This window comes from Pomacea canaliculata, linkage group LG13, assembly GCF_003073045.1.
Source record: "Pomacea canaliculata isolate SZHN2017 linkage group LG13, ASM307304v1, whole genome shotgun sequence".
NCBI lineage: Eukaryota > Metazoa > Mollusca > Gastropoda > Architaenioglossa > Ampullariidae > Pomacea > Pomacea canaliculata.
Window position 1 is genome coordinate 7,730,673 of NC_037602.1, and position 16,379 is coordinate 7,747,051.

Genomic DNA, 16,379 nt, shown 5'->3' on the forward strand with positions numbered 1-16,379 from the left:
ACATTGATGCGTCATAGCAGAGCACACAGGAAGTTGTCGAGAGAGAGAGACAAAACGCGGTCTTATTTTTATTTCGTGAAAAGCAATGCCTCCGAAAACCAAATTTCAAGAAGGTAGTCTTTAAACTGTAATTAATGATTGCTGCATGATTGTAAATTTTTAAAACGTTCTCAGAATGTTGCTGCGTGATTTGAGAAAGAATATTCCTTTGTAGACACTGAAAAATTTGTGATGAACTAAAGAAAACAGTAAAATAAGATTACATTTAACTTGTTTTGATTAGACATTTAGTAACATGTTCATGTTATTTAAAGAAAAGTTATACTGGTTGGGGTAAATATGATTTAGCCATGATGTCCAAGCAAGGCACTTAGACTGTGGGATGGGATTTTAAATATTACGTATCTCAGGTAGCTAGTGTTAGCAGTAAGCACTGCCACTAGAATAATTAAACCGGTAGGTTATTTAAGTGTGAGTAACACTGACAGAAAGAAATGACATATGCATCATTTTGTGAGATAAATTTATACAGAATATAAAGCAGTTCCTGAGATGATTAAAAACAGTACACAAAATCTAGAAATGCTCATTTTTGCATGCTGTAGCTCTATTTCTTGTTGATACTTTTATTAGAGGTAATAAATAGGACATATTCTTACCAATAATTAGGGTGAACAATTGTTTCTTTGTGTTTGTATATGTTTACTTGTATGCATATATATTTGCATGTGCGTGTGTGCGCTTTTTCACATGTGCAAATGTATAACTGAAAGAAATGAGGAGGACAAAAAGATCTTTAATTATCATGGGCAATAAATGTTAACACAAAAATATGTTTATTTTAGTAAATATATTTGTTCTCCAGTTAAAAACTTGATGTTTTATTATCAATTTATAACAGGAGAAAAAGTTCTTTGTTTCCATGGTCCTCTTCTGTATGAAGCTAAGGTAAGAGCCAAATCTATAATTGGTCATATACGGAAGTATATCTTTTATGCGTCAACCAATTTTTGTACTTGTTAAGCACATAACAAACATTTATGATAACCCAAGTGCAAAATTAGTTTAAATTAAGTGGAATTATTTATTTAAAGGATACCAATCCTCGAAGTCTAAAAGACAAATTTTGTTCTACTTTACAAGATTCAAGCCTTTGAACTTTTCAGTTCTCACCTGGCTTTTGGAAAGATGTCAAGACATCCTTATCTGTGACATCACAAGGGAGGCAGTCACTTCATTTCCAAACTACCTTACCCCAGAGTCAAATTAGCCCCTAACATGACCAAAATGTCCGAACACCAGTCAACACCTCTGACAGTCAAATCAACCCATGCCCAAAAAGATGAACCATAAGAAAAACTTATCAAATGATACGTTGTTGTAACAAAGTAATAACATCTGTATGTTCTGCTAACAACCTTTACGTTCATTTTTGGGTTAACCTTTAACAGTTACGAAAATATTTTCTTTTGCATTTTATTTGGTATGTACACATCTGTCTACAGTGCGTTAAATGTGAGGTTAAGGACAAACAAGTTCGCTACCACATACACTACAATGGCTGGAACAAAAAGTAAGATTTGTTTGACTTTCTGGATATTTTATTGTTGTATTTTTTTTTTGCATACTCATTTTCGGTCTTTTAATTACCCTTTTATTATGCTACTTTCCATCAGGCAATTATGAAGAAGGCAAAGAATTGGAGTAAAGGTTAATATTATTCTGCTTGGTGCTTGTAGGTTAACTCAGGGACGTCTAGTACTTTCATAGTAAAGTAAGGATTGGATGTCATGGGTTTAGATCTAATCTTGAGTATGATGTCCTTTCTCAGCATATGCCAAATGTTTACAAGGCCATGTCCTCTGCCATGATGTAGTGCTAGTTGTTAACTCAAGTTTCCCATTTCCCACACAAGTCAGCTGTAAAATGATATGTCTGTTAAGTATTTATTTAATCAGTTATAAATATCACTGTTTTGTGTGTGATGCACACTTTTGTAAATGTAGGATAACAAATGACACTGTAAATATAAGCTCTGAAAAGGTTTGATTCATAAAACCTATCTCCACCACCAAGAAAACAGTGCACATTTTAGTTTTTTTTGTTTGGTATGTGATATTCATTTAATTACCTACACTAATGTTCTGTTGTTTAACTCCTATTCCTGTTGTGTCTGCCAAAAACAAAGGTGCAGCTACTGGATCAGTGTCTGATTTATGTTGCTACTTCAACATAATTCTTGACTGGATATAAATGTCATCAAACATTACAATAATACCAGATTATTGAAAACTTACACAACCTATGAATGACTTCTATCGAGACACTTTAATAGCATTGTGAAAACAGTAAAATGTAAAAATGAATCTTTGACAGATTAGGCATATGAGATGCACACACACTTTCTTACTTATACACAAGATAGGATAAGTATAGCAGACTACAAGATACTTTGCTGTAAGGTTATTTAGATGCATCATGCACTGCAGTAAACAAACAACAATGTTATGTGCACTCAAAACATGCACTGCTTGTTGTAGACATGTCTTGGGTTATCCATATATTGTGCTGCACAAGATTAAGCAGGATTTGTTACATGTTGTAGTTGGGATGAATGGGTGCCAGAGAGCCGTGTCCTCAAGTGCAATGAAGCAGGACTACAGAAGCAAAAAGAATTGATGAAAGCCCATGGGTGAGTGAGACTTTTTCACTTCTGTAACTCCTTTCACGTTGTTATTCCAAAAGCAGTTTGGAAAATCAGACAATAATAATATTCCTATATTACATCCGTCTCTAGCTAGTAGCCAGTACACAAAAACACACACAGGCATGCAGAGAGAAGTCTGTTAAGTATTTTTGGAAAAGATGGGTATGCACAGCTTAGTGTGTGCAGCGTGCAAGTTGAAAGATTGATGGGGAGGAAGGCTTTAAAGTTTAACAGGCATGAATGGGTTTTTTTTCCACATGTAAGGACATCTGTTAAGAAGCACCATTACATTTAAGATTTGAGGTTTCCTTTGAATTGAATAATTTCATGTAAATTGTAATGCTAGTTATGCCTGCTGCATGCTATCTTATATTTTGAGCTTTTTAATGCAAAATTATTGCTATTTCCTTTTTTATCTTTTTGCTGACAGTAATGAACAGTAATTGTTTTTGTTTGTTTTGTCTTCATCTCTTGATTTGCAGGGTTTGTTTTTTTTAAGTTTAAGTTGGATATTTCATTTGCTGTTTTCTGTCTGAACAGTATAAAGAGAAAAGCAGTGAAAAAAAAAAAAACTTGTAGTTTGGTCGTATTACATTTGCAAAATTATATTCATGGTAATTTATGTTACACTTCGTCTAAACAATGAGCAAATATAAACTGTGACTATCTTGTTGGACTAAAAAAAAATCACGTGCACACAAATTTTTGGTTGGTCAGTCATGAATGGTATTCAGAGGTTGTGGGAATAAACAATTGAATACTAATATATAACTGCTGCACAGTTCAGAGTCTCAGTGTATGTTTTGTGTAACATTACACTGATTTATGACAAACATGATTAGTTCATGCATAAAGATCTTTAAAATTGATATAGTTAGAAATGGTTCAGAAGGAAGCTATCTTGCTTGCAATTGTTCAATAAAGGAAACCTTTTTAAAACATGCAATAATTTTTGCAAGGGTATGGCAGATGATGTATAGTCTCAAAGGACCAGGCAAGCATAATCTTTTAAATGTTTGCTTATTCCCACAAATCTCTTCATATCTTATGGTTTTAGAACACACACTGTGTAAAAGGTCTTGTGGGATGCAATTTTCTCTGGTGACTGAGTAGAGATCAGTGCAAGACCCTAGCGTCCTAAGTGAATCAGGGTGAACGACACCTCCTTTCATTTTTGAGATGCATGAGTTGATATTACTATGCACAGAAAGAAGTGAGCAACATAGGTATCAGAATTATACATGCATACATCAACTGTCAAGTCTACCTCAAGTGTCAAGGCTAGGACCTTATGTTAAGCATACCAGTGAACATGACTTGTCTGACAACATTCTGTGCCTGGTAATGTTCATAGGCATATACCTCAAGAATGGAAAGAGTGTATTCAGATTTGGGGAAAGTATGTTTTATGCAGTCATTAGGGAGGAAAATGCCTTTAAAGGTTTACCAGAGTGCAAAATTACTTTCCAGTGAATATCAGTACCAAAAAAGGTAATTTCAAAATCCGAGCAAATGCTTAAATTCTGTTGGCAAGATAAAACCCTTCAAATAAAGACATTCTTGCAATGAATCGTATGCATGTAATCAAGTCTACACTGTGGTGTATGGTTTTGTTGGGGTTTTTTTTTTTTTTTTTGGAGGGGGGGGGGGGTTCCTCTCAACCTATGTTTAATCATAGTGGTCATTATCAACTCTGCATCACCAGAATAGCTAAAATACTGATTTTGTCACATAACACAACCAACACCCATGTGTTTAAAAGGGTAATAAATCAGCAGTACATTTGTGTTGTGAACTAATGATAGTGATAAAGTTTATTAAGTTATCAGACCCATTCAGTTTAGCTTTATGTTGGACTCTGGTAAAACTTTAAATGGGAATTCATTACAGCGCTCTCTTTTTATCTCTCTTCCTCTTCCCTCCTTACCCTCATCCTATCCCTCTTTCTCATATTCGCTTTAGATTTGTTGGTTCTTTATATCATTCCTATGGCTCTGTGTGTGTGTGGATGCATGAGTCCATGCATGTGTATCAGCACTTGCATGCATTTGCATGTACGTGGGTCTTTGGCTGGCTTATTTTCTTAGCAGTCTTATATAATGTCCTATTTGATCCTATTTAATTTTATAGATTTTATAGGGTGTTTTCAGCAGTTATTTTCGATACAGTTATTTCAATGCCTCTTGTAATAACATGATCAGAATCTGCTATATTATTTAAATAATAGTTTCTCTTTTATTTTTTTATTTTTTTTTTGGATGTGTGCTTATGAGTTCCTGCATGATTGCTTTCATGGTTAAGGCAAACTCTACAGCGGTTACTAACAGCACATGCAAAAGTATATACACATATATCTGCAAGCATTTTACTGATTAATCAAGAGACTGAAAATCAGGATGATAGTTACTAGTGGCAAGCCTAGTGTAAATGATCTCCAGACTTGATTACAAACTGATTCATTAAGAATGGCGACTCATATAATTTATTAATAAAGTGCAGGTTTGTAGAATTCTGCTATTTAATCACAGATGTGACACTTGTGCACCTGAGGAAAAAAGCAGAGGAAAAATATTACTTCCTGCAGTATCTTGTTGTGTTTATTCATTTATATCAGTTATTTGCCCCCAAACCTTCTGCATCATATAAAATATATCTGCTAAATAATTCATATAGGATTTTTTTAACATTAGGATGAGTTCATCATTAATAGTGGTGATAAAACTAAGAAATTGTATAGCTCAAGTCTTCTCCCTTGATTCCCTCCATTTAAGATGCAATGGGGAGGTAATGTTCTTTGAAACTATTGTCCGTTGTAGGCTGAGAACTTCATTACTATCACACTAAACATACTTAATATTGTTGTGACAAATATACAAATATTTTTATACACAAATAGGTTTTGTTACTAAGTTTCAATGTAATTGTCTTACAATTCTTCTGACGGAGACTAACACACTGGAACCAGGATATTTACTGGTTAATACTGACAATTATTGTGTCAATGGGAAGTGACCAACGTTTACAGGACAACTACTGTCAATAGCTGGAGCCAGTGTGTTAAAATACTCCTTCCTTTAAGTGTAAATCTCTGGTTATTTTTCTTGGTGACCTTGTTCAGATCAATTGTGTGCTGTTTAACCTTGTCTTTAAAAATAAGAAGTAAAAGAAATAAACATTAATTTTTGCTTTGGTAACATCTAACCTTATACAGTTACAAATTTTAAACACTTGGAATTCCCCTTTTCTCCATCTTCTTCTCACTCGTGCACTCAAGCATGCACAAATGTAAACCATGGAAAAAGTGAAAAAAAACTAATTAAACTAATTAAAAGGGATTAATAAGAGTGGGAGATGGGTGGTGGATGGGGAGAGAGAACAGAAGAACTCATCTGATGGCACAGACATTATTTTTAAAAAGATCTCTTGGGTACCTGTTGAAAAGAGTGTTTTGTGTGGAAGAATCTTTGTGACACATTTTGCCGGTTGGTGCATCATACAAGACCAAAAATAATAATACGTTGGTGACACTCTGTATTATTATTTCTATAGTGTTAGGGATCTTCTGATCACATCTCCTCATCCTTCTCCACAGAGTACAGCAATCTCAAATGGGCAAGAAGGAGATCTCCGCAGCCAGCAAAACAGTCCACACATGCACCAAGTGCAAAAAAGACTTTCTCACTGAGGGCCGGCTGAAAAAACACCGTTGCTCAGCTTGCGAATCCTGTGGGAAGGTTTTGTCCTCATACCAGCGCCTTTTGGGACACTCCTGCCAGCAGCAAGACGATGATAATAATGATGAGTACAGCATTGAAAGTGATGAGGAAAAGTCAGATTCCAACAAGAGTATTCGATCCCTCGTGCAGAACCAAGACGTGGCTAAGTGAGGGTCCTCAAGTATTATGCAACTGATCTGACACTTCTTAGTTGGAATTTTCTGAATAGAACCATATGAAGATGTGGCTTTTATTGCATCTCTTAAAGAAGATTTTAGGGATATATATAAAATCACTTCATTTGGTCTACTCATTACTCTAAACAGACCTGATTAAATCAACCAGAATTTAAACAAATAGAGTAAATGTTAAGATGGAAACTCACATATATTTCTAAAAAATAATAAAAGTAATTCTTGCTTAGGCTTTTTGCCCATAAAATTTTTGATATGCAAGAGTTTTCATTATGCATATTTTGTATTCCTCATTATGCACATAGATGCATTTTTGTAGAAGTATTGTGATGTACATATGCTTGCAGGAAGGTAGTATGTCTAAAATTGTAGCTTGTTACCAAAGGCACAAACACATGCATGCATGTGCACACATTCACACATGGGACTCGTGGGTAGACCATAAAAATGTCTAGTGGCTGCATGCACACAGAATTATTGGGGGTTAAAGTAAAAGCAAAGTAATAGTAATTTTTAACATTGCTTCCTACATTGCAGCTAATTTAAACTTTTAACTCTCCTACCAAGCCAAACCAAGATGCCTGTTCAGACAGAATTGTTCATCAAAATTATGTTTTAATTGTGGCGTTGTTGGTTTTGTATTTTCTCCCTTCTGTTAATATTTGTTTCTCAATTAACCTGTTTTGTGTTCCCTCAAAGCCTCCTCACCCAGTCTTTAGTTTCTACACTATGCCACAAAAGGAGAAAAATGGATATCCAAGTATTTATTAAATCTTGATGTGCTACAGTGGGAGTCCTCCCAAGGTAAGGTAAAGGTCGTACCCTAACCTTTCAGTCCTTGTGGAGTGAGATATTAGAGACCACACTTTTCTCAGGGCCAGCTTTTTGTGAGGGCTGTGCCTCTCTCTTCTCTCTTGCTACCTTACCCTCCCCAACCCTCTCTGGTCAGATACCCATTCCCAAAAGTTTCGTTGACCGGGGACAGTTTACTTTGCCCTACAAATTTGAAACCAGCATGTATCCAGACTTTAATAAGTTTCCCTTTAATAGGCAGAATATCTTGATACAGCTTAAAATTATTTTCCAAAGGTTGCTGTGTGTGTTTTCACTTTATTTGGGTTTTGTTTTGAGTATCTAATTTTGTTCAGTCTGTGCATGCACTTGCCATAAAGCATGCATGCATGACTGTGTTCTGTGGATGCACTTAGTTTCAGTGTGCATGCACTCTGTGTGTGTGTGTGTGCGCACGCACATGCGTGCTCTCATGAACTTCCTTTTATGTATGTAGAAAACACCTATGCTAGCTTTCTTTGTAGAATTAAATGGTTAAGAAAATGTGCTGCCATTCATAAATCTCTCTCTTGTAATGTAATGTCAAAACTTGGAGAAAGGATCATATCCTCCTTTGTAGAAAAATTAGTCATAGGTCGACTAGGTGAGCAACCTGGCTGCTTCCTCTTTTCCCCTTCTGGTTTTTTTAAATTATTATTATTGTTTTATTTTCTAACACAAAAGGATACTTTTTAAGGATGGGCAGTGTTCTAAATAATATATAGAGTAGATTTTTGGTCTTATTCTGTACAGGCATTTCTTTTCCTGAACACCTCTGAATTAGGTAGTGAATAAAAGTGAGTGTTCAAAGGCAATATGTGTCATCAGTGAAGTCTTGATGATGTGGTGATATCTGCAAATCTGATAGTTGTTTTATTACATAAATATCATTACTTATCCTTTTTTCGTTCAAATACTACTATCAGGAGATTGAACATCTTTTTTTCTCTCTTTTTCCTGCATTCTTTCAACACCACCTTAACCATTAAATAACCATGCAATAAGACTTCCTGGCAAACTGTGTAACAGTGTGATTCCATTGTTTATTGGAGCAATGAGGCTAGCCCTTAAATCCTTTGGTTGTGGGCTTTCTCCTGATACTCAGATGTTCTGCTGGTTATTTTCTATGCATCTACCACTTTCTGCAAATCTCTGCCATCCCTATCGAAGAGCTTCATTGCCTCTGTTTGCCTTGTTTCTGGCCTCTGACTAATCACATCCTTTCTGTCTCTTCCCTCTTCCTTTCTTTGTTTTAAAATTGTGTTACTTAGATCAGTCCTTTTTTTGTTAAAGTGAGCATCAGATTTATTTTGTCAACTTGTTGGGATACAGGGCCTTGGACCATGTCCTGGTCTCACTAAGATAACATGTATCTCCCTTATAGCACAGTATGGTTGCTGTCATTCATTTAAGTCTTTATAGCAATTTACTAATTTAGAATTCTTAGTATGATGTTATCTTCATCCAACCTCATTTGTGGACATGAAAGAATGTTTATTGTTTCAATTAGGTTTGCATTCTGAAACCCAGACATCTATCTTGTAAATTAGAAATATTGGCATGGCCTCTGTGAGATGTGGGAACAATTCGCTTATAATAAAACAATCATTTCCTTAACAAAATTTTAAAAGATCATTTGCAATAGGGGGTGATTTAGGGGCCAAAAGAAGAAAACCCGGCATCCACAAAATCATTTGTAAAAAAACCTTAAAAATAAATGAGAAGAAGAAAAACGAATAAGAGAAGGAGAGAGATTTGTATCACGACTTGATATCAATATAAAAGATCTAGGCATGCTGGATTTGAAGAAGAAGGCTGTTAGGGGTTGATCTTTTTACCTGTGAAATACTGGTTGTGAAAAGTAGATACTTTACAAAAGAAAAAAAGAGCAGATAAGAAGCTTCAAAAAGGAAAGAGAACAAAAAAAGCCTTGTAGAACTGAGTGACTTTGAATTTCACAAGTGTAGACTGAGCATAAAATGTACAGGATCATTTGACATTGGAAAAAAGGCCTTGAAGATTCAGTAACTTAATACTTTTTCCAACACCTTATCTTTTTGTAATATTCAGTCTCATTTTTATAATTTTTTAGTAATTGTTATTCTTGGGTTTTCCATCGGTATACATAAGATATTTTCATATCACCGTATTCTCTTTTTTTCACATTTTTTTCCCTGAAATATTTTTGAATAATTGTATAATATTTTTCAAAGTTTCAAGGTAACATGGACCCCATATAAGGTTATTAAGCCTAATGCTTGATTAAAAAGTGGTATTTTGTGTTTATAAGTTTATTATATCTCAAGCTAACATACTAGTTCTCAGAAGTTATCTTGCTTTTGCAACAAAGGCTTTTTTGTGTGTGCTCATGTACACCATAATCCTTAAAATATAACTAGTAGACTATTTCATCATCTTACTTGAGTAACTAGGAGGCTTTACCACTTTAAAATAATTTAAGGGTTGTTTTTAAAGTGTTTAAAAGTCAAAGAGCAGTTAGTACATGCTTTAGCTACATACAGCATGCTTCAGTTTTTTATTTTTTTATTATTTGCTTAAAAAGGAAATATTTGCTACATCAACTTTGTCTTTTTCTTTTCCTTTTTTCCGTTGGAAAAGCTGATGTGAGTTCCCATTCAAACCTCCGGAGCATTGCCTTAATTAAGCATTTATTTATGAGGAACAGCTGCCAGTTACTGATACTGTAGATGCGTAAAAACCACTGAAGATTTTATCTTTTAATGTCTAAATATTGTTCCAGTGCTGTGAGAAAAGCTAGTAAAGGTGGCCGCAAACCAGAAAAGAAGGAAAAAGAAAAAGAAGAAAAAGAGAAGGAGAAAGAGAAGGAGAAAGAAAAAGAAAAGGATAAAGAGGAGAAGGAAAAGGAGAAGAAAAGTACTCCTGTTCCAAGTACACCTTCAGAGAAAAAAAAAGACAAAAATGCTACAGCCACAGGTGTGCCTCTTCTTTTAAATTATAAATCTGTTAAAGCGTATCATTAGTGTCAGGTTTTTTTTTTAATTGTGACAGCTGAACAACTGCTTTGAATAGTTTAATTCTTACCTTCTCCTCATGGATCAAAACAGATGTAGCCACTAGATATCTGTTTTGTGTCAGCTTTGCAAAATTAATCTTTCTTGGATAATGAACTCTGATTTTTGTTTGTTTTTGGGGTTTTTTTGGGGGGGTGGGTGGGTTGGTTTTGTTCTCTCGTTTATGCTGTTTTGCAGATCTCTGATTTATTGAAAATGCCGTTTAATATCGCAAAACTTTCTAGCTGCTCACATCCATTTGTGTGTACATGCAACAGTGATAGGTTTAAGAAAACTAAAGATCTATTGCTGTTGAGGACATATAGTTATTTCCAGACTATTTTCTTGCAAGTGGAGATTACATTGTTCATACTGTTCGACACTTAAAGAGTTTTTGCAACAGTACATGATGAGTATGGACCTGTTTTCACACATGTTCACCTTGAAAAATAGAGAAAAGAAAGCTACCAGCCAGTCCTTGTGATTGCTTGTGTGTGTAAATACATGCATGTATTTATATTTTTTTTAGCACCATCTGTACCTGCCACTAGTACATTATCCATATCTTCAGTAGTGGCACCAGCTGCAGCTGTTGCAGAACGTGCACCTCCTACTTCTTCTCCAGCACCTGAACCAAAACGCAAACGGCCTCGCATGGATGCAACAGTGGAGTCAGTATGTATTACCAGAAACTGTTCTATCAAGTGTGTGCATGTATGTATATAATAGTAGGAAGGATGTTTTCATCAAAGAAGAGAGGATTTTCCGTTGGCACAGTGGTTAGCACCTGTCTTGAATGCAGTGAGGATTGGCTGTCTTGGGTTCAGATCTCATCTCAAACACACTGTTCTTTCTCTGCATGTGACATGTGTTTACAAGGCCACCTTCTTGCCATAATACAGCATAAAACACCAAACACCTTCACCTTCACTGAAGAGGACCGAGATTTGAAGGGGGTGGGGCATCATCTTTTCCACGGTCTAATATCTTGGATTTCAGTCACTCTATTTAAGTACATGCTGAAAACTTTTCTCGTTGTTTTTATGTTGGTTTTGTATTGTTTTTTGGGGGTGGTGTCTTGAAGCAAAATATGTGAAATATATGAAGCAGAAGCTAACTTGGAAATTCTGTTGATAGGAGGAAGTGTTCATGACCAGGATAGAGGTGAAGATTAAAATCCCAGATGAATTGAAGCCATGGCTTGTAGATGACTGGGACCTCATCACACGTCAAAAAATGGTAAACTTGCCATTAATTTAAATGAGCATTTTTGGTAGATCTGATGTGCTGTGAGCGAGTTACATTGTCTACAAGAGACTAAGTATGTAAATATATTAATACGCATGCAAGGTTTATATTGAGACATAAACATCATAAGACTATGCATTATGTTTTTGTAAAAGACATAAATGTATGTAGTATAAAAAGTAAAGCAGAATAATAGTAAGTTCTATGCTTGTGTAAGAATGCTCGCTTTCAAAGTAAATAAAGATGAACTAATAATGTTTTCATGTTAAAAAATAGAAAAATCTCATGCTTGTTAATTGCCAGGGCCTATAATTATGAATAAATGCGACCCTATGCTCCATTGAGGGTGACTAAAAGCAAGAAGATAATTATGAGTGCAAGCATTAGACAGTAGATATTGAACATTAATTTTATTTATTCACCCCTTAAGGGGTATGGGACAAAGTCTTTCACTTTCTTGCATTCTACAGCTTGTGTCGTTGCCATGTAAAAACAGCGTCAACAATATCTTGGATGAGTACATTAGGGTGAAGACAGCCAAAAGTAATGTCAACAAGTGAGTAGCAACTAGTGGGAGTTTTTTCTAACTGAATATCAGTGAAGGAAATATTTATGATTTATATGATGTTACATATGCTGAATTTTGTTATCCAGTTATTTTAAATAATTTTTTTCAGCTTGATATAAAATACAGAGGTTATTCATTACAGCAAATAGGAAAAATCAGCCAGAAAAGCCCCATTGTATAACTTATTCGTTGGAGCTTTCCCCCTCCCCAAAAAACTGTTTATGTATTTGGATGAATATGAGAAGATGCTAGTTGTGATGTTATTCGGTTTCTGTGAATTTGATCAATAAAATAATATGGGCAACTATTTAGCATTAGCTATGTTTCTGTTGCTAATTCAGGGATGCTGTGATAGAGACTATGGCAGGAATAAAGGAGTACTTTAACGTCATGCTGGGCACCCAACTACTTTACAAATTTGAGAGACCACAGTATAGTGAAGTGAGTCTTTTTTTACTTTATTTTATTAATTGGAGAAAGAGCATTGCAGTGTACATGTCTCATTTTATTTTACTTCATGTTTTTCTCTGGAGTCCAATGTACAGCAGTTTCAATCTTCATTTGGAATGTCAGAGTGTGCATTCACACTAGGATCATCATTTTTCAGATTTTAGCCGAGCATCCTGACCAACAGATGTCAGCAATCTATGGTGCAACTCACTTGTTGAGGCTTTTTGGTAGGTTTGCTTTTCTAGCATTTTTTCCTTCCTCTGTCACATCTTTGTCTTTCTGTAACAAAGGGGACAGTGTATGACTTATATAAAGCACTCTAAATGTCAGCATCACTATAGGTCTGACTATGTGTAAGCAAACATAAAACTGTTAGAAGTAAATCATGTGTTTGTTTACTAGTCAGCTGATTTATGTATTGCACTTTGTCTTAGTGCGCCTTGGACAGATGCTCTCCTATACAGCACTGGATGAGCGATGTGTTCAAATTCTTCTGTCACACATTCATGACTTTCTCAAGTAAGTGCTGTCCACTAGATTTCTTCAACATTGAGATAAAGTACTTAGAGTTGAACTGCTGACAAATCATTCACCTAGTTTTAGTAATATATTTAACTACAAGTGTAACTAAGCAGGTCAGAATAAATGAAGTTCAGCAGGCTTTGTTCCATCGTAGTTTGTGGAGATGGCAAACCAATGAATAAAGTGGGCCCCCCCCCCCTCCCCATCCTTTTTAACTATGACTCCTTTAGACCTGAACACCATTCTCTCATACATAACCCTGTACCAAAGAGTTTTTATTTCAAAATCTGGTTCACCTATCTAGAAATTGTTGCCATCCTATTTGTCACCAACAAAGCTAAATATTTTACAGGAAGAGTTTCTGCCTAACTATAGTCAGAAAATTCTATTTTGCATATTTTTGTTTTTGCATTTGCAAGGGTCTAATACATAAAGTTTGACAATGACCATAGTTTAGGGGAAAAAAGTGTAACATTACAGAGAACCATAAAAAAGTGGGCAACATCACATTTTCCCTGTCTGACAATAGAAAAAAAAATGTAGTGATCCCCTCTTTACACTGTACAGTTTACTGTCAGTCATGCAAAGTTACAAATAATAAAAGTATTTATGCATTTTCCTGCAGGCAGCAAGCACAGTGCACTTTAGCATAAATGTCTTAAACAACAAATATATATATGCACACACATATGGAGATGATAAAAATAGTTACAACAGCCTAACAGATGCACAGATCAGAAAAAACTTGATACAGATCAACGGGAAAATTGAAAAAAAGTTTGAACAGCCACCCTCTAGCCAGCTATGCTATAAGACATCAATCAGTTTAAACAATAAACTTTTAATAAAAAAATGTGTTGGTTAGGAACTTGCTGCATAATCCTGGACTTTGGCCATTGTATTGCTTTATCCATTAGACCTCAGATTTCATTAATATGTATGTTCATCTTTAAACTTTTTCACCAGATATATGCTGAAAAATTCTTCAAACCTGTTCAGCCACAGCGACTATGTGATTGCTCCCCCGGAGTACCACCGCAAAGCGATCTAACAGCTTAAATTCTATTACGGACAGTGAATACAGGAATATAAACAAACTTCGAACATTGTTCCATTGTGGTTTTTCCTTACAAGATGATGTGTACAAAACAAGATTGAAGAACAAGATGCTTTCTGACATCATTGTACAGTCTACACCTATATTTCCTTCACTGTTTTGGAAGGAACTGACAACTTGTCAAGTGTGAAGACAAACATCAAATTCTAAACCATATTGACTGGTATCATAGGATACCTTGGATATACATGTACTGCAAATGGATAAACAAAACAAATCTGAGTGTGATCACCTTGTGGTCCTTGGTGAGAGACTATATATGTAATTGTTTACATTATCTGAAAATAGCTAGCTTTTTAATAAACTGTTGCTCAAAATAACTTGGTACTTTGTCTTCTCTGAGCATGAGGAGGCTGATGGAAATTAAGAGAATGAAGTGCTTTATATCAACTAGTGCAGGATATAATATAGCATACCTGCATTCAGGCCATTGAAGCTCCACAATATTTTTCCACCTGCGACATTAAAAATCCTTTATATGAATAGATTCAAAATAGTGCACAACATATGCCTACACATATGCATACTCTCATTCCCACATAGATGACAGTTGCATATTCTTCTCATGTGAGAAATGTTTGGATCAACTACAATACACAACTATTGTTCACATTTTCCTTTTGATGGTTGAAACATAGAGGATTTAGGACATATACATAACACTAGGTTTATTTTATTGTAAACACTAAAATTAACAACGATAAATTGTTAGAGGATTTTGCATTCTTTCTAGATGTGCTATTGGATATATCAGGAGTTTATTCTCTAAGCTGTAACAAGGTGACAGTTAGGGACCTCCATCTGGTTCTATCTGCTGCTGCTCTGAGGGCTGTCTCAAATGATGGTCCTCTGTGTAATGGACTTAAGGTGGGCCCTGCCGCGCAATGGATAGTTTTGCTAGCATACACTCATCTACATTAATAAAAGTAGACAGTAAGTAGAAAATACGTTTTCTACACTCTGCTCTTTAGGTCCTTCTCAATGGTTCACCTCTGTGTCTCTTTGGGCCTTCCTCTGTTCATCTTTCCCTGCAGTGCCCATTGTAGGGCTGTAATGGAGATTGAGTGTGGAGGTGTCCTAGCCATCGCCAATGCCACAGTTGAATTGTTTCTGCCAAGGTGCATGTTCCTGTCCTGTCTCACAGCTTTTCGTTCAAGATGGTGTTCAGCCAGAAAATCTTCAGTATGCACCTAAAATCTTTAGTACTGGTATGATAGTGCAGGAAAATTCCTATTTACTGACCCCTGAGAGCCTAAAATTGTCCCAAATTACATGTTGCTTAATATCAGTTTCTGCTTTGTTTCCAAACTGAAGAGTACGATTAGAATAAATAATATCTATTACAGGTTTGTGTATGTGTGTTGTAGCAGCACGACTTGCTCAGACATGCTAAGTATAACCAAGAAATGTCTGTGAATGGTGTCCATCAAAGCACTACACGCAGGACCATATACACATAATTAGTCCTTTGCCAACCCTACCTATCTGGGCAGGTAAAGGCTGGTAAATATAGATATTGACAATCGAATTGTAAACATTATATACTTGGAAAATCATTTACTATTACAATTACAATGGGCTTGGAGAGATCGTCCTCAGCGGCCCTGGTCTTATCCTCAGACTTATGTGATCGCTTTGAAGACTGGTCTCAGCTATAACCCATCGACATCTTGATCTAAGAACAGGATGTCATCTTCAGAAAAACAGTCTTGTCATTCCATTAACTTACTAATCGTGTGCTCTAAGCTTGCCCATATTTGGGCTATATAAGTTTATTATTATTTGTGAGATCATAGAAATATTATTTCGTGGTGAGATTTCATGTTATGATTGGTTCTATCACGAACTTGCATTACTGGACTGCTGGCAGACGATTTTTTTTTTTTCCAGTTAAAAAACGAGGCATTAGACGACTTAGCTTCCGGTTTATTCACATTTCAGATTAACTACTAAAACGAGGCATAAGACTACAAAGCTTCCAGTTTAGTCACATT

General features: G+C 35.4%; 1 protein-coding gene and 1 long non-coding RNA gene across 3 annotated transcripts; one reads left to right on the forward strand and one right to left on the reverse strand.

The window, feature by feature from the left end:
• Positions 1-6: 6 nt before the first annotated feature.
• LOC112553815 (mortality factor 4-like protein 1) lies at positions 7-14,705 on the forward strand. Of its 2 annotated transcripts, XM_025221276.1 has the most exons (13): positions 7-113; positions 902-948; positions 1,506-1,573; positions 2,606-2,692; positions 6,300-6,590; positions 10,210-10,403; positions 11,010-11,155; positions 11,618-11,719; positions 12,199-12,284; positions 12,638-12,737; positions 12,904-12,973; positions 13,181-13,265; positions 14,235-14,705. In XM_025221276.1, the coding sequence occupies exons 1-13, from the start codon at positions 86-88 to the stop codon at positions 14,317-14,319; spliced, it is 1,389 nt and encodes a 462-aa protein (XP_025077061.1). In that variant the 5' UTR covers positions 7-85; the 3' UTR covers positions 14,320-14,705. The 2 variants fall into 2 exon arrangements, with proteins under 2 accessions (XP_025077061.1, XP_025077062.1); XM_025221277.1 differs by lacking the exon at positions 6,300-6,590.
• On the reverse strand, positions 12,891-16,311 carry LOC112553817. The gene is made up of 3 exons (XR_003097116.1): positions 15,376-16,311; positions 14,802-14,840; positions 12,891-13,025 (listed from the first exon to the last, which is right to left on the reverse strand). It is a non-coding gene; the product is annotated as an uncharacterized LOC112553817 (long non-coding RNA).
• Positions 16,312-16,379: the final 68 nt, after the last annotated feature.